We start from the raw sequence: 26,625 nt of genomic DNA on the forward strand, positions 1-26,625 counted from the left end.
CCGTGGTATCGTTTATTCTCAACCATCCTGCCCAAAATTCAGAGCATGTATCGTTTAATCTCAGTTGTCCTTGTGTTTCACCCAAGAAAACGTTTCATTCTTGGGGGTCTATGGAAGCACAATTCGAAGAGGAATAGCCACATTGCATGACAAATATGGAACCCTGAAGCAAATAAGATTGAAACTTTTTCATCACTGTTGGTGGTAGATGATGAACAAGCTTAAGATGGTAGGCTTTTGTTGACGCTCCTTGATTTCGCACCGAGCGTGGAACTGCAACCGAAGATGCAACATCACGCTTGGGCTAGTGAAATTTTTTCTTTTATGTGTGTCACCTGAAATGCCTGGTAGGCTTGGGATTGTGTTGGTGTCCAAAAATCCTATGGACATGATAAATATTACAACTAACTTATTACCGTTCGGTATATCCAAACCTATAAGCTCAAGACCTGTCCCAGAGGCTCCGGACTAGACGTGCACACATTATAGCATGCATATTATTAGATCCAAATGTGAGGTCACTTTTGGCCTCTTCCATATTCACCAATGTTTTTGTTATTGGAGTTTTATGGACTCCTAGACGGTTGGAGTCTCTCGGGGGCATACAAGCTTCTGGAGCACTCGAGGAAGCTTGTGAAAGTTGGAAATCAATTCAAGATCTACCCTTGGTAGATGAGCTCAAACTTTGTGGATGTTGCTCGGGGAGAATATGGCTACGCATTTGTGGCTGTCGGTGCTTTGTATATAAGCCTCTCTAACGGAGACTTAACACCACCCAAGGATTCAAAATCTGGGCATACATAATTTTACCCTCCCCTTTGCCTATGTCCATCTTATTTTTGTTGCATTATTTAGTGGCAACTCTAACTTATTATTCATCCTTACCCCAAAAAACTAATTATTGTCCCTTATTATTTTTTTGGTTGAGAAAGAAAGTACAAACGCAGACGCTCACATACACTCACCCCTATGAACACCCTACCCCTATGAGCACCTCCGGAATACTGAATGAATATTCCGCCTTTATGAGACACACAGATGTCAAACCTGGGGTTTGAAGTCTGGTGGGTTGGGGGTACAACCACCCTCCTAACCACCCAACCTCAGGTTGGTTCTCGTTCCTTATTATAATTGCTAGCACCCCTTGTGTCATATAGGTTAAATCACATAATTGCATTTTATAGTAGCACTTTATGTTAGGATGATCTCCAACGGCACGATCCCAACAGCTCGGCCGACCCCTTGGTCAATGCGCCCTGATCAGGGGCGCCCAACCGCATCTGGTTGGTCGGCCCCTGTCGCCTGCGCCATATAGATAGGTGGGGGCCAGTGGCACTCGGTACGAGGTTCCTTGAGCTTCCAGATGCCCCACCGACATACCCACGGATTAGGGTTTCGCGTGGTGCCGACGGGAAGCGCTGCCACCTTCGCCATGACCTCACCCACGCCACCGCCGTCGCCACCATGTCGACGTCCGAAGGTTCATCCTCCAAGGGAGAAGGTAACCCTCTGCTCCTCTCGTTCTCTCTCCCGCAACTCATAGTACCAGTACATTTGTTTACAGAGATAGTCCTACTCGATTAGATCTACTCTAGTTGATCCATGAGAAATAACATTGGTATCAGATCCTCTAGTGCTAGACCATAATCGGTAGAAAAGAAAGAAAACAATAGATCGCCCCGAGCACCAAACCCTAACCCTAATCGGAGAAGAAACATGGAAAGGGAATGGTTTAGGGTTAGGTTTATGGGGGGCTGGTCGGTTAGCCACCCTTTTGTATAAAGCGAGAACGACGCCCGACCGTCGGATCTCATCTGACGGCCAGGAGCGAGCCGGTGCGCGGAGTGGCCTCGGGCCGCGTTGGCGGGCCGCTGGGCAGCAGTCAGCAGGCCGAAAGTTAACGCGCCTGAGCAGCGCACAAAGATTTTTGCCCTGGGAGGCTCTGGGCTGCGGGTGCATTTTTTGGGCTACGCCTAGTTTTCTGTTTAATGAATATCCAAAGGCATTTTTTGGCAGTTTTGGGCAGTTTTAGGCCTAATTTTGTCCAGATTTTTCTGAATAAATAGGACCAACGAAATATTTGTTCAGAGACCAAAAAAGTGAAAGTTCATGCCTCTGAAAAGTTCAAAGTTAATAGTTTAAATTTAAAGTTTCCGCTGCAAATAGTTATAAAAGTGCATTTTAAAATTTAATAAATGCAAAAGTGATTATTAAAATTTGAAAGTATGATTAAAGTGATTATTGTGACAATTATGGTTCTGTTATTTTTTACCAACCGTTATTAATGACATGATTATGTTTTGTTGAAATAAGTGCATTCATCTCTATTTCTTCCCAACGGTGATATAATTTTATTTGCATTAATAGTTGCATGTATTAATTCGGACCAACGTTGGATTATAATATACAATTGTACTATTCTCACTCATCTGTGGTTTTCAGGAGGGTACTACTTGATGAGATGCATCAAGGATGTTCCCACCCTAAGAGGGATAACTACACTGAGTGGAGGAAGAAGGTGGATTTTTCCATCGTATGTGCTGAGGTGGACTGAGTGCTTGAAACACCGCATCCCAGAAAGCCTGCTGACCCTGTCAGAGATGACAAGGATGATGATGATGCATGGGATAGAAAGAAAAAGGACCATGCTCCTGTGGAGATGGCCTACACCCTAGAGAACAGAAAGTGGCTGACAACCAATAAGAAATGCATGGCATTTATAAAGAACACAATTGAGAACGCCATCGTGGGCTCAATTGCAGAGTGTGCTTCCGTTGGGGAGTACTTGAAAAAGATAAAGATCCAGCTCACTGGTTCCTCAAAGACATATGCAACCCAGTTGATGAAGCAGCTGGTGACAGAGAAGTACACTAGAGGTGCACATGGCATTAGGGAGCATATCCTCAGGATGAGCAACCTGGCTACAAAGCTGAAGCCCGTGGATGTTGACCTGGAGCTGAAGCCTGCACTTCTGGTTCACTTGGTCATGGCTTCATTGCCAGCACAGTTTGACAACTTTGTTGTCAATTACAACATGAACCCTAAAAAATGGGACATAGAAAAGACTATAGCCATGTGTGTGCAAGAGGAGGATAGACTCAGAGCACAGAATGGAGGTTCTCTAAATTATGTGAAGGGTGACAAGAAAAGGACCTTCACACAAAGCAACAATGGCTCTCCTTCCAAGCCATATGCAAAAGGTCCAATGCAGCAGCATCAACAGTACTAGAACAAGCCAATCCCAGTGAATAAAGATCAGTGTCTTCACTACAAGAAAGACTGTCCTAATTGGCTGAAAGAACTAATGGCAAAGAGAGGTAACAATTTAGTTTCATTTGTAAATGAATCCCTGTATACACAGTTTTTGAAATCTACTTGGTGGATTTACCCAGGTGAAACTATTCATGTTGCAAATTCTTTACAGGGTTTCCATTCAATGCGGATTACGAAAAGAGGCGAAAGATGCGTTGAAGTCGCAAATGGAGTTCAAGCAGAAGTTGAGACTGTTGGCGACGTATCTTTGGAGTTAGCTGATGGCTTAACAATTCCGCTTAAAGATGTTTTATTTGTTCCTGCTTTACACATAAATTTGATTAGTGTATCACATTTGGATAAAGACAGTTATCAGTGTTATTTTGGACATTGCAAGTGTACCATATGGTGTCATAATACTTATGTGGGGGTTGCTTTACTCCATGATGAGCTTTATTTATTGTCCTTGCGTGAAAAAGTATTGTTTGTGTGTAAAGTGAATGAGCGAGTATCCATGTCGAAAAAATAACAAAAGAAAAGAAAAAGAACTGATGAATCAACGAAATTATGGCGTTGTCGCTTAGGCCATATTTCGAGGGGGGGAATAGAAAGACTTATTAAAAATGATATTTTCCTCCATTAGAATTCTCAGACATAGAACAATGCATCGATTGTATTAAAGGAAAATTTGTAAAGCAAATTAAAAAAGGGTGCAAATCGAAGCACCGCAACACTAGAAATAATTCACACCGATATATGTGGACCATTTCCTGTGAAAAGTGTGGATGGCTATGATTCATTCATAACATCCACGGATGATTACTCACGATATGGTTATATTTATCCAATCAAAGAAAAAACAGAAGCATTGGATAAATTTAAAATATTCAAAGCTAAAGTTCAAAATCATCATGATAAAAGAATAAAGATAGTGAGATCAGATCGTGGAGGGGACTACGGTCGACATACTCCATATGCATGGCCAAGTCCCTAGACCTTTTGCAAGGTTCTTGCAGGAGACTGGAATAGTTTCCCAGTATTCTATGTCGGGCGAACCTCAACAGAATTGGGTACCTGAAAGGCGCATACCCTTATGGATATGGTGCTTAATATGATGAGCTATTCCACCGCTATTCACATTCTAAACAAAGTACCAAACAAATTGGTGCCCAAAACACTGTATGAGCTATGGACAGTGAGAGTGCCTTCTCTAAACCACCTGAAAGTGTGGGGGAGCCCTGCTGAGGCCAAAGTGTTCAATTCAAACATCGCAAAGTTAGAAACCAAAACAGTCAGCTGCCATTTTATTGGGTATCCTGAAAAGTCAAAAGGTTATCGTTTCTACTGTCCAGATAAATACACAAAGTTTGTGGAAACGAGACATGTTGTTTTCTTAGAGGACGAAATGATGAGGGGGAGCATGGTAGCTCGGAAAATTGATCTTGAGGAGAAGAGGGTGCATGCACCTAATCCGATGACTTAGGAGCCATTTTTTGCGCCACCATGTGCACCAGCACTGATAATCCCCACGATTATGGTGCGAGCACCTGTTGTGACTCCACCCATGAAAACGATGAGTGTAAATTCGGAACCTGCCCGTTAGGAGCCAAATGAAACATTTGTTGAGCATGAAAGGGAGCAACAACAGCCACCTCCAGAAGCTGAGCCACAAGTTGAGGAACAAAATGCTCCAGAGAATGAGGCCCTTAGAAGGTATACAAGAGCTAGAAAATCAGCCATTTCGACTGATTACAAGTTTACAACACAAAAACAATTCATATGGAAGGTGATCCACTTCATATGAACAAGCCATGAGAAGCCTAGATTCATCAAAGTGGGTGGAGGTCATGGAAGACGAAATGAGATCGATGAATGCCAATAATGTTTGGGACTTAGAAAATATTTCTAAAGGAGCCAAAACAGTGGGTTGCAAGTGGGTCTACAAAATAAAATATGACTCCAATGGGAATGTAGAAAAGTACAAAGCACGACTTATGGAAAAAGGTTTTACGTAAAGAGAAGAGATAGATTACAATGAGACATTTTCTCCAGTCTCATGTAATGATTCCTTCAGAATCATAATGGCACTAGTTGCACATTTTGATTTAGAGTTGCATCAAATGCACGTAAAGACGGAATTTCTAAATAGGGATTTAGAAAAAAAATATCTACAACAAACAACCCAAGGGTTTTATCATGGAGGGCAAGGAAGAAATGAGATGTCGCCTAAATAAATCAATTTGTGGATTAAAGCAAGTCTCCAGATAGTGGTATCTAAAGTTTAAATGAAACAATTAAGCGATTTGGATTTAAAGAAAATATTAAGGACAACTAAGTTTATGCAAAGTTTAAAAGTGGGAAATATATTTTCCTAATCTTGTATGTGGATGATATTCTACTTGCAAGCAGTGATGTTAGTCTATTGCAAGAGACAAAGAAGTTCTTGTCCTTAAATTTTGATATGAAAGATCTTGGTGAAGCATCATATGTTTTGGGCATAGAAATTCATCGAGATAGGAAAAATGGAGTACTAGGATTATCGCAAAAAGCTTATTTAGAAAATATTCTAGCTAAGTATAATATGCATAAGAGCAATGCCACACCTGCCCTTATAGTCAAGGGTGACAGTTTTGGGAAATTTCAAAGTCCCCAAAATCAATATGAGCTCGATCAAATGAAAGCGGTTCCATATGCTTCGGCCATTGGAAGCCTACAGTATGCACAAGTGTGCACTCGCCCTGACTTAGGTTTTATCACCGGAGTACTCGGTAGATATCAAGAAAATCCAGGTTTCGAACGCTGGAAAATGGTAAAGAATGCATTGTGTTATGTGAAAGGCACAAAGAACTACATGCTAACATACAAAAGATCTAGTTCCCTAGAAATAAGAGGGTATATAGATGTAGATTTTGCGGGAGATAAAGATGAAAGAAAATCCACATCTGGATATGTATTCACTCTCGCAGGGGAGCTATTTCGTGGACAAACTCCAAACAGACAATAGTTGCATCATCCACAATGTATGCAGAATTTATAGCATGCTATGAAGCCACGGGGCAGGCATTGTGGTTAAAGAAAATTTATACCCGACTTGAAAGTGGTAGATTGTATTAATAAACCACTAAAGATGTACTACTACAATCAGCCCGTAGTATTTTATGCTCACAACAACAAATCGAGTAATGCTACGAAGCCGATTGAGGTTAAGTATTATGTTGTGAAATACAAGGTCTAGGATCAAACTATAAGTCTCAAGCATATAAGGACAGAAGATATGCTTGCGGATCCGCTAACGAAAGGCTTACCACCCAATGTGTTCAAGGAACAAGTAGCCGGCATGGGTTTAAGGGAAAATCTTACCTATCCTGGATCATAAGAGGTCCAAAAGTAAATTCAAAACAGAGAAGTGTATTGTAGTTGTTTGATTCTATCGACAATAGAGCTGTGACGATGAAACATGCCCTATGGACTGATCCAAAATGAAACGAATAAGGTGAAAGTATAAAGTTAAAAGAAAAGTTGAGATCAGGGGAGAGAATGTTAGGATGATCTTCAACGGCACGAGCCCAACGGCTCAGCCGATCCCTTGGTCAATGCGCCCTGATCGGGGGCGCCCAACCGCATCTGGTTGGTGGGTCCATGTCGTCTGCGCTATATAGATAGGTGGGGGCGGTGGCAATCGGTACGATGTTCCTCGAGCTGGCAGACACCCCACCGACATACCCAGCGATTAGGGTTTCGCGCAGTGCCGACAGGAAGAGCTGCCACCGCCGCCACGACCTCGCCCACGCCACCGATGTCGCCACCATGTCGAGGTCCGAGGTTCATCCTCCATTGGAGAAGGCAGCCCTCTGCCCCTCTCGTTCTCTCTCTCGCAGCACATTTGTTTACAGAGATAGTCCTACTCGATTAGATCTACTCTAGTTGATCCGTGAGAAATAACACTTTCATGAAACCGATGAATCGAGAAAATGTATCAGTCGTATATCCACCCCCACCCCATCCTTTATAAAGGAAGCTGCTAGTGTCTTTTTTTTTTGGCGGTGGTAAGCTGCTAGTGTCTTTGACTTCTTTTTTTCTTTATTAAGCACAAGAGAGGTTTATTCTTGTTGCTTGAGTAGTCATGGTCGAAGAGGGAAGCAAGCTTGGAATGTGTGCGCATGGCTAGCCAGATGATTCCAACTTCTTCACCGCCGTCGGAGCCGTAGGCGCCGAAGTGGCAAACCGTGGAGTTCCTAGCTAGCTGATCTTGTAATACAACTCCTCAAACACATAGTTCTGACATAGAAGAAATTAAAACTAAACTATATCGAGGCACCAAATGCGGCTTTATGCGAGAAGAACCAACATGCATGGATGTATACTTGAGTTAGTTCTTTATGGTCGCTGCTCTCAAATTCCATAGCTTCTCAACTGATTTTTTTTTGTATAAAGGACGTTTTATTATTTCAAAGCTTGTATCATGGTGACACAGTTCATAAGAGTGTACGCACGGCCACACATAGCCGCACAAATAATCCGATAAAAGAGAGAGAGAGAGAGAAAAAAAACAATGGCGATATAAAACAGGCCATCATTGAGCACATGAGTACTACAATGACACGGCTGATCCATGTGAAGTTGTGAACCAATTGAATCTCAGACACAATTATTCAGTAAAATGTTCATGCGCCGTCGCAGCTATAGATTGTGGTACTCTAGCTTCTCTTACACTTAGCATAGACGCACCACGATGACTAGGCTTCAACTGTTCCATGATCTGACATGATCGATGTGCTTAGACATGCTTTGCCGAGAGTAACTTGTGAGTGACGACGACGCCGAGCGCGAAGGCGGCGACGGCAGCCGCGATCACCTGCCCCCGGTCCCATTCGGATCGCTCTTTCTCCGCCTCCGTCTCCCACGCGGCCAGCTCTTTCGCTTCGTCCATCCTCGCCAGCGCCATTTCGGCAACCGGCAGTTTAGGCACGGTGAGGCAGAGCATTCTGCCGTCGAACCGGGCGGCGATCTTGTCGAAGTCCGCCGTAGGAGGCAGCTGGAGCGCCTTGTTGACCCGCACGTGTCCGGAGGGGCGCTGGCCGCGGAGGGTCAGCCTGCCGCCGGCGTCCACGAGCACCTTGAACTCGTCCTTCTTGAATCCTTCAACACCAGGTTGAGGCGCGCACGTACTTGATACAGTTAATCAACGGTTCAATCTCTCCGGATTTAGTGAACTAGCTTGTAGATTACCTGAGAGGTCGAAGCGAATGAGATAGGTCGTGGCCCCGTCGTCCCAACGGGGTTTGAGGTCCAAGTCGATGTCGCATCGGTGCCCGTCCGCCGCGGCTTTCGCTGATAACTGCGGCCAGCTCGCCATGGTCTGCTGCGCTGATCGACCGACCGAGATCTTCGATCGACTTGCCGAAGCTGCCGTTCGTGATACTACGCGCGCAGGGATTGCCTTCCTTGCTGCTTGAAAGCCGAGCTTTAATACGTACCTGACAACCGTGCTTTAGGTGTTGTGCCCCCCTGGTTATTCCAAGCTTGGCCGCACAACTTTAGTTGGCGAGGCTAGGGATCTCTTCTCTAGAAAATAACATCTCTTGTCCGTCTCTTCAGCCGGTACCTTTCGTGATGCGTCCAAATATTTTCATTTCAGAAACTTAATCTTCGGGAATGATCCAGTGTCGTAGCATTTTTCGGTTTGTCCCATTCGTTGTAGATTGACAAACTCAATAATCCCGAGCATGATGTTATTGTGCAAAGCTCTTGGCAGGGCGAGGTCTGGTGCCCGCATACCTTGGCTGGTGATAAAAATGTGAGTGTGCCTTGTTTAAAGAAAAAAGTGGAGTATACCTTTTTAGGTAGATTTTCAATCAGGCCTAAATTCCTAGTTCACACGCAGATTGCAGCTTAGTTGGCAACCAAACAATATGTACAAATAGATTAATTATTTTTTGTTAAGAACCAAACAAATTAACTGTCATTCAGAGACAGGGACTTGGCCCAGTTAAACATGGTCTAAGGAGAAGATCTCGCCTGATGCTGAAATATGCTACGAGCAAACAATCACATCCTTACATCATGTGAAGCAACGACTGAATAGATGTAGAGGCTGATGCTTGGTACTTATGCATGTGCGACATCTCCGCCTCCAGTTTCTCCTCATGGATTTTGGGTGGCCAAGGTGTTTGTATAGATCACCCAATCGATCACTCCTCGAAAACATATAGGCCGTGATTGATTGCTCACGAAGCCCTTTCTTGTATTGTATATGACGAAAAAGATTCTCTGCATACCACGATTCTTAAAGCAACCCACATACAGGCAAAATATGGCTCAAGAAGAACAGTTGATTTGGCAGTTTCTCCGCGCCAAGGCTCTGGCGAGCGCGAAAGTGCCCCCCTCATATCTGAAGCCATACCAGCATGTGTAAGTAACATTCCAATCTACATCAGTTTAATCCTCCTCGATCTACAAAGTGGTGGTTGGTTTGAAATATGTTGTACACGAAAAAGATGTCTATTGATGCTGTGAAACAATTCGCATGAATGGTTTTTTGTTTCGTCTATTTGAATGGCAATTTCATTTTCCCTTTGAAACTTTTTTGGCCAAATTTAATCAAATTTTTCGCATCCCTTCACGTGTTTCAAAACTCCTTCAAGGAATAGCGTCATCTCACTATCGCGCACAAATTTTGCGTTCATAGTTTTCCATTTTGACGTTCGTATACGAGTACATCTACGTCTTCACAGTATACTATACGAAGTTATAGATCTACTTGTTTATGGAGGTTGATACCGAAAACTTTGGAACGAAAGTAGTACGAAATTGTGAGGTGAAACTACTTCCCGAATGAATTTTGAAATGGCCGACAGTGTGCGAAAAGTTGACAAAACTCATCTAAAAAAGACTTAAAAATAAACACGAAACCGAGTTGAAACACTTGACGAAATGACGAAGTCGATCATGAGAATGGAATCACAACATCAATGCGCATCTTTTTTATGTAGACCGTATCTTGAATCGATGAATGTTTTGGTAAATAGAAGTCATTATGATTAAACTAGTTTAGTTAACCACAACCTTCCTCAACGAGTGTGGATACCAATCATATGGTCTCTCCTTTCTCTAGCTGAGACCAAGTAAATTTGTTAGCATCCAATCGTAATGCCAAAGCTAACTTAAACCATATTTCTAGGTAACTACTGAACCAAGTTACATGTGAGGGAGGAAAAACGGATGGGAGCAACCAAGCCCCTAACCCGTGATCGGACAGAAAGAAAAATTCTTCTTTCTAGGAGATTTACCAAGTTGCTCGAGAGTGACCGGGGACCATTGATAGCTCCGGTAGTCCCATGGTAAATTCCAAAACCTAACTTTACTCGATTGATAGATTTGTATAAATTTTCTCTTAGCGTGACGTCGAGATTAATGAAATCCGACGAAAGCTGGGTTGCAGGTAGGGATGGCAATAGATACCCATGACCCGCGTATCTCTCGGGTAAAAACCCAATAGGAGTACGAGTATGGGATAAAATAAATCTATTAGTTTATAAATGTGAAAATATCATACTCATCAGGTAGGGCGGGTACGGGTATGAGTCGTAGAACTCATACCCACATACCCATGTACCCATCATCTAAATTTGATAAGAAGGCCGATGTAATATTTTTAAGTACTTAAGTTTCCCCTAATCAGACCTTTATGTTGCTAGGCTGAACCTCACGCTTTCCAGTCTCACAATTACTGATAGGTTAGTGAGGATTAGTCCTCTATTTGAGATAGCTTCACCTCATGTCATATTTTCTGATCAATTTGGTGTGTTGTAAGCGCGGGTATTTTTTACCCGCGAGTATTTGTTGATCCTGTCGGGTGACGGGTATGGAAAAACTTGTACCCATTGACAGATTTGAGTAGAGGTTTGGATACAGGTAACGGATAAGATTAAAAGTGATGGGTACGGGTATGAGATGGTTTTACCCGTACCCTTGCGGGGAAAAGGAAGAGGAGAATTAGCACCACCGGGTTCATATTACAATCACATAAGGATCCCTTACTTACACGCACTCCACTCCCTTATCATTCATATGCTGCGCTTGCCAATTGGGCCTCCCTCTGTCGTTGGGGATCATCCGTTCACCTTCAGAACTTCAGGCAGGTAGCAGGTCGTGAGAGTGACAGTGTGACACTTTGTTGTGTCAGCAGGTAATACCAAATACCACACGTTGTATGTATATACACGAATACACAGTTGAAGCTTTAATGTATCCCGCCATCTATGTACTACGTCCATGTGTGCATCATTGCATGAACGCACGCACGGCGGCACGAGCGTAAGCTGTACTGGCATTCATGTGAGATGATTATTCAGCTCCTGGAGAAGATCCTGTGGGAGACGAAGAAGCCTAACGTGAAGGCGGCCACAGCGGTGGCGATCACCTCCTTGTTATTCCCGATGGTCTCCGCCCACTTGAGGCCCTCCTCCGTCGCCCGCTCCTTCCAATTCCAGCAGCCATTCTGCTCCCTCTCCCTCTCCGCCTCTCTCTCCGCGGCATACTGCAGCCTCGCCCTGGCCGCCTCGATCCTCTGCTCCGCCTCACGCTCGAGCTTCGCCTTGTGTTCAGCGGCCTTGGCCTTCTCGGCGTGATCATCTTCTTGTTTCACAACCTTCTCGGCTGGCTTCGCCGTCGCCTCCGGTTTGGGCTCCTCTTTCCTTCCGTCCACTTTCGTGGCAGGCGACTTCTTGCTACTCGGAGCAGTTTGCTCCTTCGTCGCCGCCGTCTCCTTCTGCCTCCCCTGCAACCTCGCCCTCCCCGCCTCGATCAGCCGCTCCGCCTCCCGTCCAACCCTGCATTTTTTATCCGTTGGCTTGTCGCCGACATCGGCCGCGGCCTCTTTGACCTGCTCCATGGGCGTCTCCGGTGGTGGTACCGCGCTGGATGGTAGCTTGGGCACGGTGAGCATGAGAGCGCTGCCGTCGTACCGGCCGGTGATCCCGTCGAGGTCGGACATGTGTGGCAGCTGGAACACCTTGTGCAGCCGCACGGTTCCGGCTACCCCATCAACGGGGCGGTGGCCGACGATGATGGTCAGCCGGCCGCTGGGGTCGACGTGCACCCGGAAATCCTCTTTCTTGAACCCTGCAACATGATACCATCCAAGAGAGCGGTTCAGCACCATTTATCGATCTCATTAGGTCCACTATCAATTACACGAAGGGTCTGATCTGCATACCAGGGAGGGTGAGGCGGAGAAGATAGCTGCCGTCGCCGATGACCCACTCGTACACCGGATCACAATCTGCTGCTGCGGCTTTGGCCGGCGACGATCTTTGCTTGCTCGCCATGTCTCGCGTACTACGTGCTTTGCTTCCCGCCGGAATCAAACGGTGCCTAGCTTCAGTGCGTGTGGTTTCTTAGCTTGCCGGCGATGGTACTGATCAATCTGGTCGGGGGAGCTCCCTAGTTATGTAGGTGCTTGGCTCAGGCTGCATGCTTGCGTTGCATGTGTGGTAAGCTAAACTATTCGAAGCTTTTCTTGAGAGGCACAAAGAAATTTTATCGTGGAGGTCTGGGTAACCCATCATCCTCTCCTGTGTGTGTAACGTGTCTCCGGTTCATTTAACCTTCGGCGTGCGCCACGGTATCGAGTTACCTACCACCCATGTCTTCATCTACGTCTCGCCAAAGCAAACTAGCTGCCCGAGGTAAATAATACTCGGGATTCTTTATTTCCATGGTTTTGCTATTGCAGTCCTTCGAAATCCACCACATTCAGTCAACTCCGAGATGATATGCTGTCCAAGCAAATCTTAAACTTAAACTGAAAGAGCCCACAAAGCATCTGACTGCACAGCAGTTCAGGACACAACCAATCAACATTTTAAAAAAAAAAATCCCTGAATAACAGACATACTCATACTTCATAAATAGTTTATCCAACTTTTAGGAAAAAAAGGTTCCAGGTTTTATATGTGCTTCTTAAATCAGAAGCACATCTATTTCTTATACTGAGACATACAAGTGGACGAATGCAAACGAGGACATCAAAGAATGAACACCGAGGTTAACACAACTATAACAACCAATCTATCACATTTGAAAAGATTCACAGCAGGTCTTAATCACCAGAAATTATTAACAGGCGCTGATGATCAAAATAATAAGGTCAGCGTTAACATTTGCCTAGATAACAGATTATGTGGGCAAAAGAAGAATTCAAGAACATAATGATGCCACAAAGATGACCTGGGGCTATGTACTCCCCCCATGTTATTCCCATCAACCAAAACTGAATTTAAAAGATATGCACTATCCAAAATATGTATCTCAAGGCTTGAGCACCAATGACAAACCAACTTTCGTGCTCTTCTCAATTGCCTTTGTGTCAACCTCACCAGAGATTGTGATGAGTGACTTGGGGCGCCATTCATGCTGGACAAGGGCACTGGCCATGCCATAGTTGTTGAAGCGTGCCTTCACGGTGGTGTGGGGATCCAACGAGTGCTGCGATCCAAATATCAGTGTGCTCTCGTTCCTTGAGAAGCTGTGGGACAGCTCAGCTCCAACAGCAGTGGCCGAATGTAGCTTTACCAAGTGGTAGTAAGATGCAGTCAAGGTGTCACCATGGTTGTTCCTGCAGAAGATTTGGAAGGTCACCGCCACAGCAAATGCTAGTATTAGAGCAAAGAAGCAGCACACTAGGCGCCTTACAATGAGAATAATAGCCTGATGACTGACATTAACTATCAAGACTAGTAGAATTCCATATTAATATATGCCAGCTGAGTATAGAAAAGATGCTTACAGGTGGAGGGAAGCAATAAGATCCTGATTTGTGAGGCTTAATGCAGCATTGTACTTGGTGAAATTGCTAGTTGCCGTGTCGAATGAAACATCAACACCAACTGACAGTTCTTTGCTTCCAAAGACACCAGAGAGATTAACCATAGGGTTGGGATTCAGCCCAACACTTGCATTGAGACCGGCCAATTCATGCAAGTACAGGAAATCCAGCTGTTATGGCAATAAGACAAATTAACTGTTTTGCTGCAGCGATCACCATGTTGCATATTACAAGGATTAAGAAAATGGAAGAATGCGAGAAATATACCTTCCCTGACCTCTGGTCTGGAACAACCAAGCTGAGGATTGATTTCAGCCCAGGAGTTCCTAACCCATCAACTGTGACTGTCGTCAAAAGCTGGGGATGTGAAACGTTCATCAGTTGTTGTAAATTCGGATTATGGGGCATAAAAGAACAGTAAGATATACGACTCAAAGAAGAAATTTCAAGCAAAGACAGCTATGAAATTTGCACAGAGGGTTCGCATGAGAGAGAGGAAAAAAAAGGTGTAGCAAAGGCGGCTTACATCTGACTCTGAGTTTGTTTTGATATCAACTGTTAGGTTCTTGGTCTTAAGCTGGGTCTGAAGCTCACCAAAGATGGACTCGTTTAACCTTGTTCCTGCAGCTGTGATTGCCTGTAGGTAAACCAAAATCATCAAATAGAGAGCACAAATGCTGCACAGAGATACAAATACCGAAACTATATACCAATCATCTGCTCATCTCCTTCATACGCAGTGAGCAACTAATCAGCATAAAACACATAGTTGTGCTTCATGTTTATGAAACCAAAAGATGTGCAATCCAGTTGCCGTGAGTGAAAAATGATCCCTAGACAAAGATTTGGTATCCTAGTAACAAATGAGGATCCATAGCTTTCTTCCATGGCTAAAACTGAAAAGTCCACATTCGGTATATGCCGAAAGGGGCACAGATCGATACAAACAGTGGCACAGTGCCACGATGGTAATCTGCGACGGCAACAGCAGTACAGAAACCAGCGGAAAGGAGAGAGATCGATCGGCCTGATGCTAACATGTTGATTTGTAATGTACCTAGTAGTCGACTAATGTGGAGAAATGCAACGCAGACCGCAATTAAGATACTGCTATGGTCCTTATGAGGCCAGTAAATTGTGAAATTGCAACGGAAATGTATAGTTACTGAGGAGGAGGATACTCACGACGCCCTCGGGGGTGCATGTGGTGAGGGTGAACTTCTGGTGTGTGCAGTAGTCCCGGTACAGCAGATCTGCGCGCAACAGTCATGGCATCGTCAAGATCGGCCAGTTCTCGGCAATCCAAGAAACAATCAGCGGAAAGAAGGAGGGAGAGAATCGCTCGAAAAAAAGGAGGGAGAGATTCTCCGTACCTCTGGTCTTCTTGCCGATGTCCGTGTAGAGTCCAGGAGCCATGGCGGCGGGCGGAGGAGACGAGAGAGGCCGGCCTGGCGGAGGGGAGGCGAGAGCGGGAAGGGAGATCGCAGCGGCGGAGGGCGGAGGCCGCGGCGACGAGTTAAAATGGAGTCGTGGCAGATCTTGTCCCTATTTTTCGTTTTAAAAGTGTCCTGTTACTTTCTTCCTCTGATCTGGATGATTCCTGCGCTCGTGTCGCGTCGTGCATTCGCGTCGCGCGGACGAAGCAAAAGCTTAGCGGAGGGAGGGCTAGTTTTTTTTTTTATTAGAGCATCTCCACTAGTTTTCCCCAAAGCGTTTCCAAATCGCGCCGGATTGAGCGTTTGGGGGACGTGTTTCGTTGTCGCGTTTGGGGACGTCGCTTCCCAGCCGCGTCCCCCAAACGCCGCCCCAAACATTAAAAATATTTTTTTCTGGTATTTTTATTTCAATTTTTACAAACTAATACATAATTGGGAACGTGGTTTACACGAAGATATAATTTGGCTAAAAAGTGCTTGGATGCTAGTTAGTCCATCCGAGCCTCCGTTTGTGAGCCGTCTGATGCCTGAGCGGTGGCACGATCGCGGCCGCGTCGAAGGAGAGTGTCCCGACCAGATTACACCTGAGTATCGACACCTACATCACTCCCTAAACGTTATCTCCACCGCCCCACCCTCCACCTTTCCGGCACCGCCCCCGGCGACCCATCCCGGCAACCAGTGCCGGTCCTAAGATTTTGAGGGCCCTAGGCGAGACTAAAATTTTGGGCCTTAATATAGACACGACGACAGTAATAATGAATATATACGTAAAAAACATGTTCTCAATAACATTTAAATGCACCCGAGTAGCATATGTAATAATTTATACATAGTACCTTAAAATTTCCTTGTAACATTTCTTGATGCGAAGTCACTAATGATGGGATCGATGTCGATGTCATCCAATAATTTCTTCTCAATGCATAATGTTGCCAAACCATTTAACCTCTGTTGAGTCATTGTTGACCTCAAATAATTCTTCAATAATATCTCCTCTCTGTGATTGTATCAAGGCAGCCAGCTCTTTTGCCCTTTTCCTTTTAGCGTGACCAGATGGACCCTTTCTCAAGGAAGACGACATCGACAAGACGACAAGTCGACGAAGTGACCATCAAAAATTCAGAATTAGAGGAAAATTACTTTAAAATAAAAGAGTGTGTTACATGAGTAGTGGCGAACTGTTATCGGCGGACGGCGGACGGCGATTGAATCTCTGATCAGTGCGGGCAGCCGAACTGTGCTATGCGCGGGAGATCGCTGATCATCGCACCGTCGCATGAAGATGGCATCGTGCCGTCGACCGTCGTCCGGGGCTGGGAGTCGTAAGCAGGGGAAAGAAGAGAACAACCAGCAGCCTGCATACGGAGATCGATCCCTCCTGCCTCCTGGTAGTCCTAGCTGCCAATGAACTGAACGAGAACGAAAGCGACGAGGCGGAGAAATATTGCCAATCACGGCTGCGTGGAATACGAAGCAAAGTATGGAAGAGTAGCTAATTAATCGTCTGTGTCTCCCCAGATCGATGGAATAGGAAGCAAAGTCTGGCACGGTCATGATCTGCCCATGGGCCTTTTTTTCAGCTGAGCATAGTTAGACAGGCAACATATGTACATGTATTTAGGATTGGGCCCCCAGATTTTTAGGGCCCTGGGCCGCCGCACACCCTGCCCACCCACTAGGGCCGGCCCTGCCGGCAACTCACACCTCCCGCGCCCCCCAACCCTCCTGCTCCACCAACCCCCGAGATCCGTCGGCGCTGGCACAACGCCTCCCCACAACACCTCGAGGTCACCGGCCCTCCTTCATCGTCGTCGGCAGAGCGCGGAAACCACCTCCGGAAGCACCCTACCTCCATAGGCGCCGCCAGGTGCCCCACCTCGAGAAGGAGACGCCGAAGCAACCCACCTCCACCCTCCGTCCTGCTCGCCGATGGGCCCCAACCGCGCCCACATCCCGCTCGCCGGCGCCCCCGTCCTGCTCGCCGACGCTGGCCCGCTCCACACCTGTCATTTCTCGACCACCCGCGGCCCTCCACCGGAATCCAAAAGGTATGCGGCATGGCCGTGGAGATCCAGCAGCCGCAAGAGGTGGGCAAATCCAGGGCCCTGAAGGTGGACGAGGAGTATTCGTGTGAGCTGTTCACCGCCGAAGCCAGCCACGAAGACCGCACGGTGCGTCGGTTCATCCATTCCCCATTCCTTCCCTCCTCCTTCCCTTATCTTGGCCTAATTTCCAGTGTTTTGTTCGTACTCTGGCCTTCAGTTTCCCACGTAACAGTGTTACCCATCTTCCGTTCGACATGCAGATTCGAGCTATAGGAGGTATTGACTGCAAATTGCACATAAGAAGCATTCAGAGGTCTCGTATAATATTTGGAAAGCTTATCAATCATTACTCTAGCACCGGTTCTAAGTAAGAGAATTTTTCTCAATATCAGTACTTTAGTTCTAATTTTGCATTTCTACATGGAGGATACATACTGATACTACACGCCACTGATCTGTTTCTCTAGCTGTAAGCAATGCAAATATAGAATTAGTGTGACTTTTCACTAGTGGGATTATTCATATGTTAAAATCGGACTACCTTTTCAGATGGGGAAAACAGGGGGAATAGCTGATCCCCCATAGCAGATATATGTAGATCCCCGCTTTTCTAGGGGCAAGTTGTGTACTCACCTTAGTTAAGTTGTATATGCATGCTCTTAGGATTTTTCTGAACCGGTAATCATCTAAATGATAAGTTCATGAATTACTGTATCCTAAGTTGTAGCAGAGATTTTGTAGAGTTATCTGACGGTGTCACCTACATTTTAGTTGTCTTTATTTAAAATTGATGCAACCAAGTTAATTCACCATGGTTGTTCATCCGGTTTTTTTTTCCACTATAGCCTATGGCATTAATCTGTCCATGCATTAATTGTAGAGAATTCCTCCATTTCCTCCGATTGCTTTTTTACTGCATGGTTATGTCCTTGTTGTCTTGATATGCTCCAAATGTGTTGTTATTCTGATTTTGCCGGCACTAACATTTGAGATGTTTGTTTCTATTTATCGTTCCTTGGTCATGGAGCTATTATTATCTGGGTGCTTACTGGTAGCATCGCTATGTAATGATGATATTGTTTTTTTTTTGATGAAAAGGATGATATTGTTCATCCATGCTTTCACTTATTTTTACTATAGCCTTATTTGTCTTTTGCCTGTAACCTAAGTGGCAGCCAAGATTAGCCCAAAATAGTTTTCACCAGAGCCTAAGTTATGTTCTTCAGTTGTTTTCACTATAGCCTAAGTTGTCTTCAGTTTAGCCTAAGTTGCATTTGTTATGTAGCCTAAGATGTAGTAGGGAAATCATGCATTTGTTATGCAGGCGGAGATTTGATGTATAAGCTTATTCGCCATTTTTTTTTTGATCTAGTTGTTTTCACTCTAGCGTAAGTTGTTTTCCCATTCTAGTCTAAGTTGTACCAGAGATCATGTAGAGTTGTATGACGGTTTGTTCTGCTTCACTGTCTTCTTTGTTTCTAAAGTAAGTTGAGATTCACTTCATACTCAAAGTTTACTTATGATCAAATGTTTACATGTTGAACTCTAAATTTATATTTTCTTGTTACCTATTTTTAGGTTTTGCACTCAAACATCTACTTGCAGTCGATATCGGCAAGCACAACATGCATTTACCAGAGCCTGAAGGTGGAGGGAGCCTCCCTGCACCCCAAATACAAGTGGGTCAGCAGGTATGCAACAGGAAGGACACAATATTTTTCTTTTGGAGTAAATGAGATGTTTTACCTCCACGATGATGCATTCATTTATCGATGTTATCGACAACCAAACAGCTGCAGACACTGGGCGTAGCGTGGTTGCACCTAAATTTAATGTAGGCGCACTTGCACATCCTATGGCTGCGCCAAATGTACCTGGAGCAGTAAAGGCTCCTCGCGTACGCCGGAAGGTTCAAGCGGTGTGTTTTCCTTTGTACCTTCATTTTCTTTTTTTATGGTCATTATTTTTTATGATAACAAAACCTAGGTGTTGATGGTCTCTAGTTCTGCATATTCTCACCTCCAAAAGTTTTTCCGTAGTTTTGTACTTCCGTCCTAAGTTGTCTTTTTGTTGTAGGCTAAGTTGTAGCCAAGATTAGCCCAAGTTGGTTTCACTATAGCCTAAGTTATCCTCTTCAGTTATTTTCACAATAGCCTAAGTTTTCTTCTGTTTAGCCTAAGTTGAATTTACCATGTATCCTAAGATGTAGCATGGAAATCATGCATTTGTTATGCCCTTTGTTATGTAGTCTAAGGTTTGATGTAAAAGCTTACTATCCTAAGTTGTTTTCCGCTCTAGCCTAAGTTGTAGTAGAGATCATGTAGAGTTGTGCTCTTTTTCATCCTGTTTTTTATGCTCTTTTTGTAGGTTGCAAGTGCGTTGATGGCACACAGGCTTGTCCCCTACCCAGAGGCTTCCTCGGTTGGTTCTAGGATCAAAATATACTCCGTATTATTTTCCATCATCTAACTAAGTTGCTCCCTACCATGCAATCAATTTTGGTCAACCAAGCAATGCCCTCCTTACTTGAAAAATTGCCTTTCTAGCAGATAAGCTTTAAGTCTGGTAAGAATCAATGAGTAAAGATAATACCAAGCGAGCCTGCCTGCGGCTACCAGAAGCTGACGCAGCAGTAGGGAGCTTCTAGTGCCTCTTCCACAAACTGCTCAGCAGGTACATGCATAAGAATGAGTGTCAATGTTTGGAAATTCCTAACTGCTGATTTTTTTAAGAACTTTTGTTCTAAATGGTTTTTTTGTTCCTTTGAGCAACCTACATAGGTTGGGTACTGCTCAAATTGAGTTGCATTTAGAAGCTTGCCTAAGTTGGCTACTAAATTTAGTGAAGTTGATTTTTTTCGCAACCTCATGCTATCAGTTTGTACTACACAGCCTACCTAGGTTTTCTTCTCGCCTTGAGTAACCTATGTAAATTGTATACTGTTTGAATTAAGCTGCATTTATAAGCATGCCTAAGTTGGCTACTAAAAGTTATTAAGTTGCTTTTCTGTACATATGCCTTCAGTTTGTACTACAGAGCCTACCTAGGTTTTCTTTTCCCTTTGAACAACCTACATAAGTTAGATAATGGTTCAATTAAGTTGTATTTAGAAGCATGCTTTAGTTGGGCAATGAAAGTTATTAAGTTGTATTGGATCTGTTCATCATGTTTTCAATTCGTACTACCCAGCCTACCTAGGTTTCTTTTCCTTCAACATCATGCATAAGTTGTGTACTTGTGTAACTAAGTTGCCTTTGCTTGCATGCTCAAGTTGGATACTTAAAGTAATTAAGTAGTTTTTTTCCAGATTGTTGCAAAAAGAACCAGGCTGTGGCATCGGCATGATCAACAAAGCAAATGTTGTCTCCTATATCAAAGCTATGCCACTATGTTCAAAGTGAACATAAACTTTGTTCTATCTTGCATCTGCTACTGCAATCTATTGATAGAAAAATGTTTTGGTGTTTGTTCAACTTCTAGGTGTCTCTGTTCGGTAAACCATTGTTGACATTTTGTTTGTGCTTCCGTATACCCTGAACTACTTGCTATGTCGGAAACCTCAACCACCTAAGTTTGTACTAGCACATCTGGTTCATACTATATTTTGTTAGAGCATGTCTAACAGGCCCCTTATAACCCGCCCACCCCGTAAAATTCCGGCGACATACGGGGCAGGCGCGGTTTGGGCCGTCTAGCAGGCCCCGTATTCGGGCCGCCCCGTTTCGGCGGAATACGGGGCCCAGGAAATCGGCCCCTCCGCCCACTATTTATACTGGGCGCAGGTGCGAGTGAGAGGTTAACCCCTCACTCGCAACCCTAGCTCCGCCGTGCGCCGCCACCTCCTCCTCCTGCTCCGGCGAGCAATTAGTCGCTCCCCCACGCCGCATTTCACCCGCCGCCACCTACATGGACTCCCGCCGCCGTAGTACCGCCTCGCCGGCGAGCGGATCGAAGCGATCCCGCTCGCCGGACACCGTGGAGGAGGCGTGGCGGCTCAAGTGCAAAAGATCCGCCGCCGGGAGCCGCCGTGCGGCGTGCCGGTACGCCGGCGCGCTGTACATGCCGGATTCGCTCCGGGAGTACGCCGCGGGCAGGCGGTGGTACCGGCAAGACCCGCCGCTCAAGCCGATGAGCGGCGAAGCCTTCGACAAGTGGCTCGCCGAGTGGCAGCGCGACCGCGCGTCCAAGGCGGCATGGGCGGCGACCATCGGCAGCACCAGCGGCGGAGGAAGCGGAGGCGGCGAGGAGGAAGAGGAGGCGGCAGAGGAGGAGGCGGCCTTCCGGCGTGCGGTGGCCGAATCCGAGGCGGATGCCGCCGAGAAAGCTCGGGCGGAAGCAGAGGAGCAGGCGGCGGCCATCGCCGCCGTCCAGGAGTTCGAGGCGCGGGAGGCGCAGGAGGCGCAGGAGGAGGCGGCCTCCATCGCCTTCATCCCCTACGTCATCCTTGACGAGTAGACGTAGGTTGATCCGTAGTTAGATGTAGTATGATCCGTAGTATGATCGGAATGTATGTATGATCCGTAGTATGATCAATGAAGATGAACTTCCCGGGGTTTTTAATTTTGAAAATACGGGGCGAAATACGGAATGGTTCGAAATGGAGCAGTTTTTCGATACGGGGCGAAATGCGAGAGTTATACGGGGCAGCGAAATACGGGGCCTGTTAGACATGCTCTTACCATACTGGTTCCATGTATAATATTTATCCTCTTCTATTATTTTCCATAACGTGCATCTCATCTGTATCCACAACTGAACCAAGTTGCTATACAACACAACTAAGTTGTTCTACATCCAGGTTCAGGTTATCCCTTGTCTATGAAATTTACAGGCCTTTATTGTCCCAGGTCTGTCTCCTTAGTTGTGTCCCTGATCCAACTAGGTTGTTGTACATCAAAGTTCAGTTTGGTACTCCCATCTGGTCTCTGAATCCTACTTCTCTTTTGTCGTATAGTCTGAGGATTAAGTTGCTGGACAAATAATCGTACCAAGTTTTCCTGGAAGTTACCTCTGATTTTTGGAAGATCAACTTCAAGTAATCTACAGCATAGGTAGTGTTTTTTACATAGAGGGGATTTTCCATGGAGGTGAGGTGTTGGAGGGGTGAGGCACAGCTGCATAGTGGAAGAGGTGGGATTCCTTGTGATTTTTCAATGGAAGCATACTGTTCTACGGTTTGGATCCTTGAAAATCTGGAGGAGGAAGAGATAGCCTGGTAGATTTAAGTTGCTTGCAGAACATAGATAAATTGTTTCTAGAAACATAGTTAAGTTGCTTTCTCATATTATTAACTTTAATTTTGCAGTAATTAACTAAGTTCATTTTACGTAGATTTAAGTTACTTGCAGAACATAGATAAGTTGTTTCTACGAACATAATTAAGTTGTTTTTCCACGCTATTAACTGGGTATCTTAGAAATTAAGTTGCATCCCTTCGAATATGCCGCAGCATGACTAGCGGCTAGTAGAGTAAAGTTGATGTCTCAGTACAAGTGTTGATGACGGTTGGTGCTAACTGAGTATCTTAGAAATTAGTATCTTAGAAATTAAGTTGGAACAAAATATACAAAAAAAAATAGTGTAACCAACTCTTTGTACGAAATTGCTTCGCAATAATACTAGAGTTGCTTTTCCGCAACAACTGAATTGGTTTTCAAAAAAAAAAGTTCGTCAAAATATATACAAATGGGATCTAGTTTCGAAGATCTCGTCGCGAGAGGCCCAACGGTGAAAACGGATCGCAATTTTGATAAATGGTTCGAAAGTTATGACTTTTTTTAAAAAATCACTTGACATTAAATGCACGTATAGTCTCTATATGCCAAACTTACTTTTTTTTATAAAGGTTAAAGTGGACGGGGGACACTTTCCTTATTTGGGGTGAGGGCTAGATCGAACTAATCAGCCCCCGGGGGCTGCCTAGTCGCGTCCTACATAGTTTGAACCATGGTGGATACAAATATAAAATATTGCAAAAAAACTAAACCTAACTAGATCGTGCATTGAAGGTTTCGTGTGTTCGCTGCCAAGAAAGAACACTCGAGGGCACACCCAGTCACCCAAACTGGAAAATCCAGCTGGTGACGGTGCCCTTGTTGGTTCTACCTAGGAAGAACAGACAGAGACCTCCGTGCACGTATTCGCTGCGAAGAAACAACACTCTTCATCAGTCGTCATCCTCGTCGGTGTTGTCGCCGTGGTAGTTGTAGGATAACGTAGCATAGAAAACAAAAGTTGGTGGAACACCCAAGAGTTGGTCTACAAGTCTTCGAATAAGACCCCAAACCAAAACCTTCCATATCACATGAAACCTACCCAAGCTAGGACTCCCACTAGAGGTGGGATTCCCACCTTCCCTTGGGAGGGGGTGGCCGACCACCTTAGGTGGAGTCCACCTGGGACTCCACCCCCTAGGGTTGGCCGGCCATGGTGGTGGAGTCCCTTCGGGACTCCGCCTTCCAAAGTGACTTTCTTCCGGATTTTTCTATAACCTTCTAGAACCTTCCATAAATGCACTGGATCATTTTCAAACACATAAAATGACATCCTATATATGAATCTTATTCTCCGGACCATTCCGGAACTCCTCGTGATGTCCGGGATCTCATCCGGGACTTCGAACAAATATTCGAACTCCATTCCATATTCAAGTTCTACCATTTCAACATCCAACTTTAAGTGTGTCACCCTACGGTTCGCGAACTATGCGAACATGGTTTGAGTACTCACTCCGACCAATAACCAATAGCGGGATCTGGAGATCCATAATGGCTCCCACATATTCAATGATGACTTAGTGATCGAATGAACCATTCACATACGATACCAATTCCCTTTGTCACGCGATATTTTACTTGTCCGAGGTTTGATCATCGGTATCACTCTATACCTTGTTCAACCTCGTCTCCTGACAAGTACTCTTTACTCGTACCGTGGTATGTGGTCTCTTATGAACTTATTCATATGCTTGCAAGACATTAGACGACATTCCACCGAGAGGACCCAGAGTATATCTATCCGTCATCGGGATGGACAAATCCCACTATTGATCCATATGCCTCAACTCATACTTTTCGGATACTTAATCCCACCTTTATAACCACCCATTTACGCAGTGGCGTTTGATGTAATCAAAGTACCTTTCCGGCATAAGTGATTTACATGATCTCATGGTCATAAGGACTAGGTAACAATGTATCGAAAGCTTATAGCAAATAACTTAATGACGTGATCTTATGCTACGCTTAATTGGGTGTGTCCATTACATCATTCGTATAATGATATAACCTTGTCATTAATAACATCCAATGTTCATGATTATGAAACTAATCATCTATTAATCAACAAGCTAGTTAAGAGGCTTACTAGGGACTCATTTGTTTGTTTACATAACACACATGTATCAATGTTTCGGTTAATACAATTATAGCATGGTATATAAACTTTTATCATAAACATAAAGATATATAATAACCACTTTTATTATTGCCTCTTGGGCATATCTCCAACAGTCTCCCACTTGCACTAAAGTCAATAATCTAGATTACATTGTAAGGTACTTAACACCCATGGCATTCTGGTGTTGGTCATACTTTGCCCTAGGGAGAGCTTTAGACAACGGTTCTGACACACTCAGAAACGTATGTATTTTGCAATTCATTTGCGTCTTCACGCATCACTCATTTTCCAAATGAGTCGGCATTAAATATGTTTGGTCTTCTGGTGGAACCTTAATTCCGCGGTCTGAAATATGTCACTAATATTGTCATACACAATATAGCTTCAAAGTTCTGACACTATCGGAACTACACCAAGTTCTCAAAGAACCTCTTGACTTAACATCCTCAGTCATTGTCAAAACAATGACATATTCTGCCTTCGTTTGTAGAATCCGTCACAACATTTAGAACTCTTCTAAATCTAGCATTGTGCTACCTTTTAAACAACACTTAGCCTAATTTTGAGATTGAAATTTTATTTTTATATGTGACAAAACCAATATCGGTGCAATACCTTACAGCGATTTGTTTGTCATTTCTCCATACAAAACTATTTATATATCCTTGGTTCTTCTAAAGTACATAGGGATATTCTTACTGTTTGTCCAATGATCATCACATGAATCATTCTGGTATATGCTCCTAACATTTTAGAGCACAGGACATCTGATTGTGTACATATTAATTGTGATCTAAATCACTCATGTGTTTTTACTCATTGAGTGTCAGATACACTCAAGTTTTGTTAAAACTTCACATGACAAGAACATTTTCTTAATATTTCTATATTGAACTACTTCAATATCCTTTCTATGTACTTTGACTTAAACTTATTATGTGTTTCAATCTATCTTCATAGATCTTGACACTAAATATGTTTCAGTCCATATCCTTTCATTGAAGTTAATTCTCAATGAAACCTTTTATAATCAAGTATATAATTACATCATTTATAACCAACTATATGTATCTACATAAAGTATTATAAATATGTCTCAGCGCTCCCACTTAATTTCTTGCAAATGCAAGCCTCTTCATCGTTTCCGATGAAATCAAAAACTTTTTGACTATTTCATCCGGTGAAGATTCCAACTCCGTAATACTCACTTCATCCAATTGAAGTTCATTTACCTATCTAGTATTCCACGGACTAGCAAAACAATTGGTTGTATCTTGTATACACCTTTAATACACACTTCTGTTAAGTAATGTATTTTGCCATCCTACTATCATATCTCATGAAAGAAATATGTAGCGATTACTAGAATAATCCACATAGACTATAAGCATTGCTACGGAAGATCTAATCTTATCGTAGTCAACTCTTTGAACTTTGTCGTAAACAACTTTTCGACAAGTCGAGCTTATTCAAGGATATTCCATCCAAGTCCATCAGTTTTATAGATCCGTTTACTTTCAAAAAGTATTCATCTATCTTGGATTTCATGACGTATAGCCATTTTAACGGAGTCAGGGCCCATCATAACTTCTTTGTATGTAGTTGGTTTATTATTGTTCAAAAACAATTCTTTGTTTCACAAATCATTTATTTGATCACAAAG

The 26,625-nt window shown here is 44.1% G+C and overlaps 4 protein-coding genes across 8 annotated transcripts; 1 reads left to right on the plus strand and 3 right to left on the minus strand.

Moving 5' to 3' along the window:
- Window positions 1-7,795: 7,795 nt before the first annotated feature.
- On the minus strand, window positions 7,796-8,695 carry LOC127338439 (16.6 kDa heat shock protein). The gene is made up of 2 exons (XM_051364546.2): window positions 8,482-8,695; window positions 7,796-8,391 (listed from the first exon to the last, which is right to left on the minus strand). The coding sequence occupies exons 1-2, from the start codon at window positions 8,606-8,608 to the stop codon at window positions 8,030-8,032; spliced, it is 489 nt and encodes a 162-aa protein (XP_051220506.1). The 5' UTR covers window positions 8,609-8,695; the 3' UTR covers window positions 7,796-8,029.
- A 2,483-nt stretch (window positions 8,696-11,178) lies between these two features.
- Window positions 11,179-13,196, minus strand: LOC127342773 (uncharacterized). Its single transcript, XM_051368781.2, has 2 exons — window positions 12,470-13,196; window positions 11,179-12,375 (listed from the first exon to the last, which is right to left on the minus strand). The coding sequence occupies exons 1-2, from the start codon at window positions 12,579-12,581 to the stop codon at window positions 11,603-11,605; spliced, it is 885 nt and encodes a 294-aa protein (XP_051224741.1). The 5' UTR covers window positions 12,582-13,196; the 3' UTR covers window positions 11,179-11,602.
- Window positions 13,197-13,300: 104 nt separating this feature from the next.
- On the minus strand, window positions 13,301-15,669 carry LOC127342774 (mitochondrial outer membrane protein porin 3). Its single transcript, XM_051368782.2, has 6 exons — window positions 15,454-15,669; window positions 15,266-15,333; window positions 14,607-14,717; window positions 14,348-14,437; window positions 14,042-14,250; window positions 13,301-13,870 (listed from the first exon to the last, which is right to left on the minus strand). The coding sequence occupies exons 1-6, from the start codon at window positions 15,494-15,496 to the stop codon at window positions 13,564-13,566; spliced, it is 828 nt and encodes a 275-aa protein (XP_051224742.1). The 5' UTR covers window positions 15,497-15,669; the 3' UTR covers window positions 13,301-13,563.
- A 1,546-nt stretch (window positions 15,670-17,215) lies between these two features.
- On the plus strand, window positions 17,216-22,131 carry LOC127342775 (uncharacterized). Of its 5 annotated transcripts, none has more exons than XM_071828253.1 (7): window positions 17,216-17,690; window positions 17,825-19,047; window positions 19,143-19,255; window positions 19,358-19,482; window positions 19,932-19,985; window positions 20,114-20,237; window positions 20,872-22,131. In XM_071828253.1, the coding sequence occupies exon 7, from the start codon at window positions 21,471-21,473 to the stop codon at window positions 22,017-22,019; it is 549 nt and encodes a 182-aa protein (XP_071684354.1). In that variant the 5' UTR covers window positions 17,216-17,690; window positions 17,825-19,047; window positions 19,143-19,255; window positions 19,358-19,482; window positions 19,932-19,985; window positions 20,114-20,237; window positions 20,872-21,470; the 3' UTR covers window positions 22,020-22,131. The 5 variants fall into 5 exon arrangements, with proteins under 5 accessions (XP_071684354.1, XP_071684356.1, XP_071684355.1 ...); XM_071828255.1 differs by having other exon boundaries at window positions 17,825-17,931; XM_071828254.1 differs by having other exon boundaries at window positions 17,825-19,255; window positions 20,111-20,237.
- The last annotated feature ends 4,494 nt before the right edge of the window (window positions 22,132-26,625 follow it).

The sequence above is a fragment of the Lolium perenne genome, chromosome 3 (genome assembly GCF_019359855.2).
Source record: "Lolium perenne isolate Kyuss_39 chromosome 3, Kyuss_2.0, whole genome shotgun sequence".
Lineage (NCBI taxonomy): Eukaryota > Viridiplantae > Streptophyta > Magnoliopsida > Poales > Poaceae > Lolium > Lolium perenne.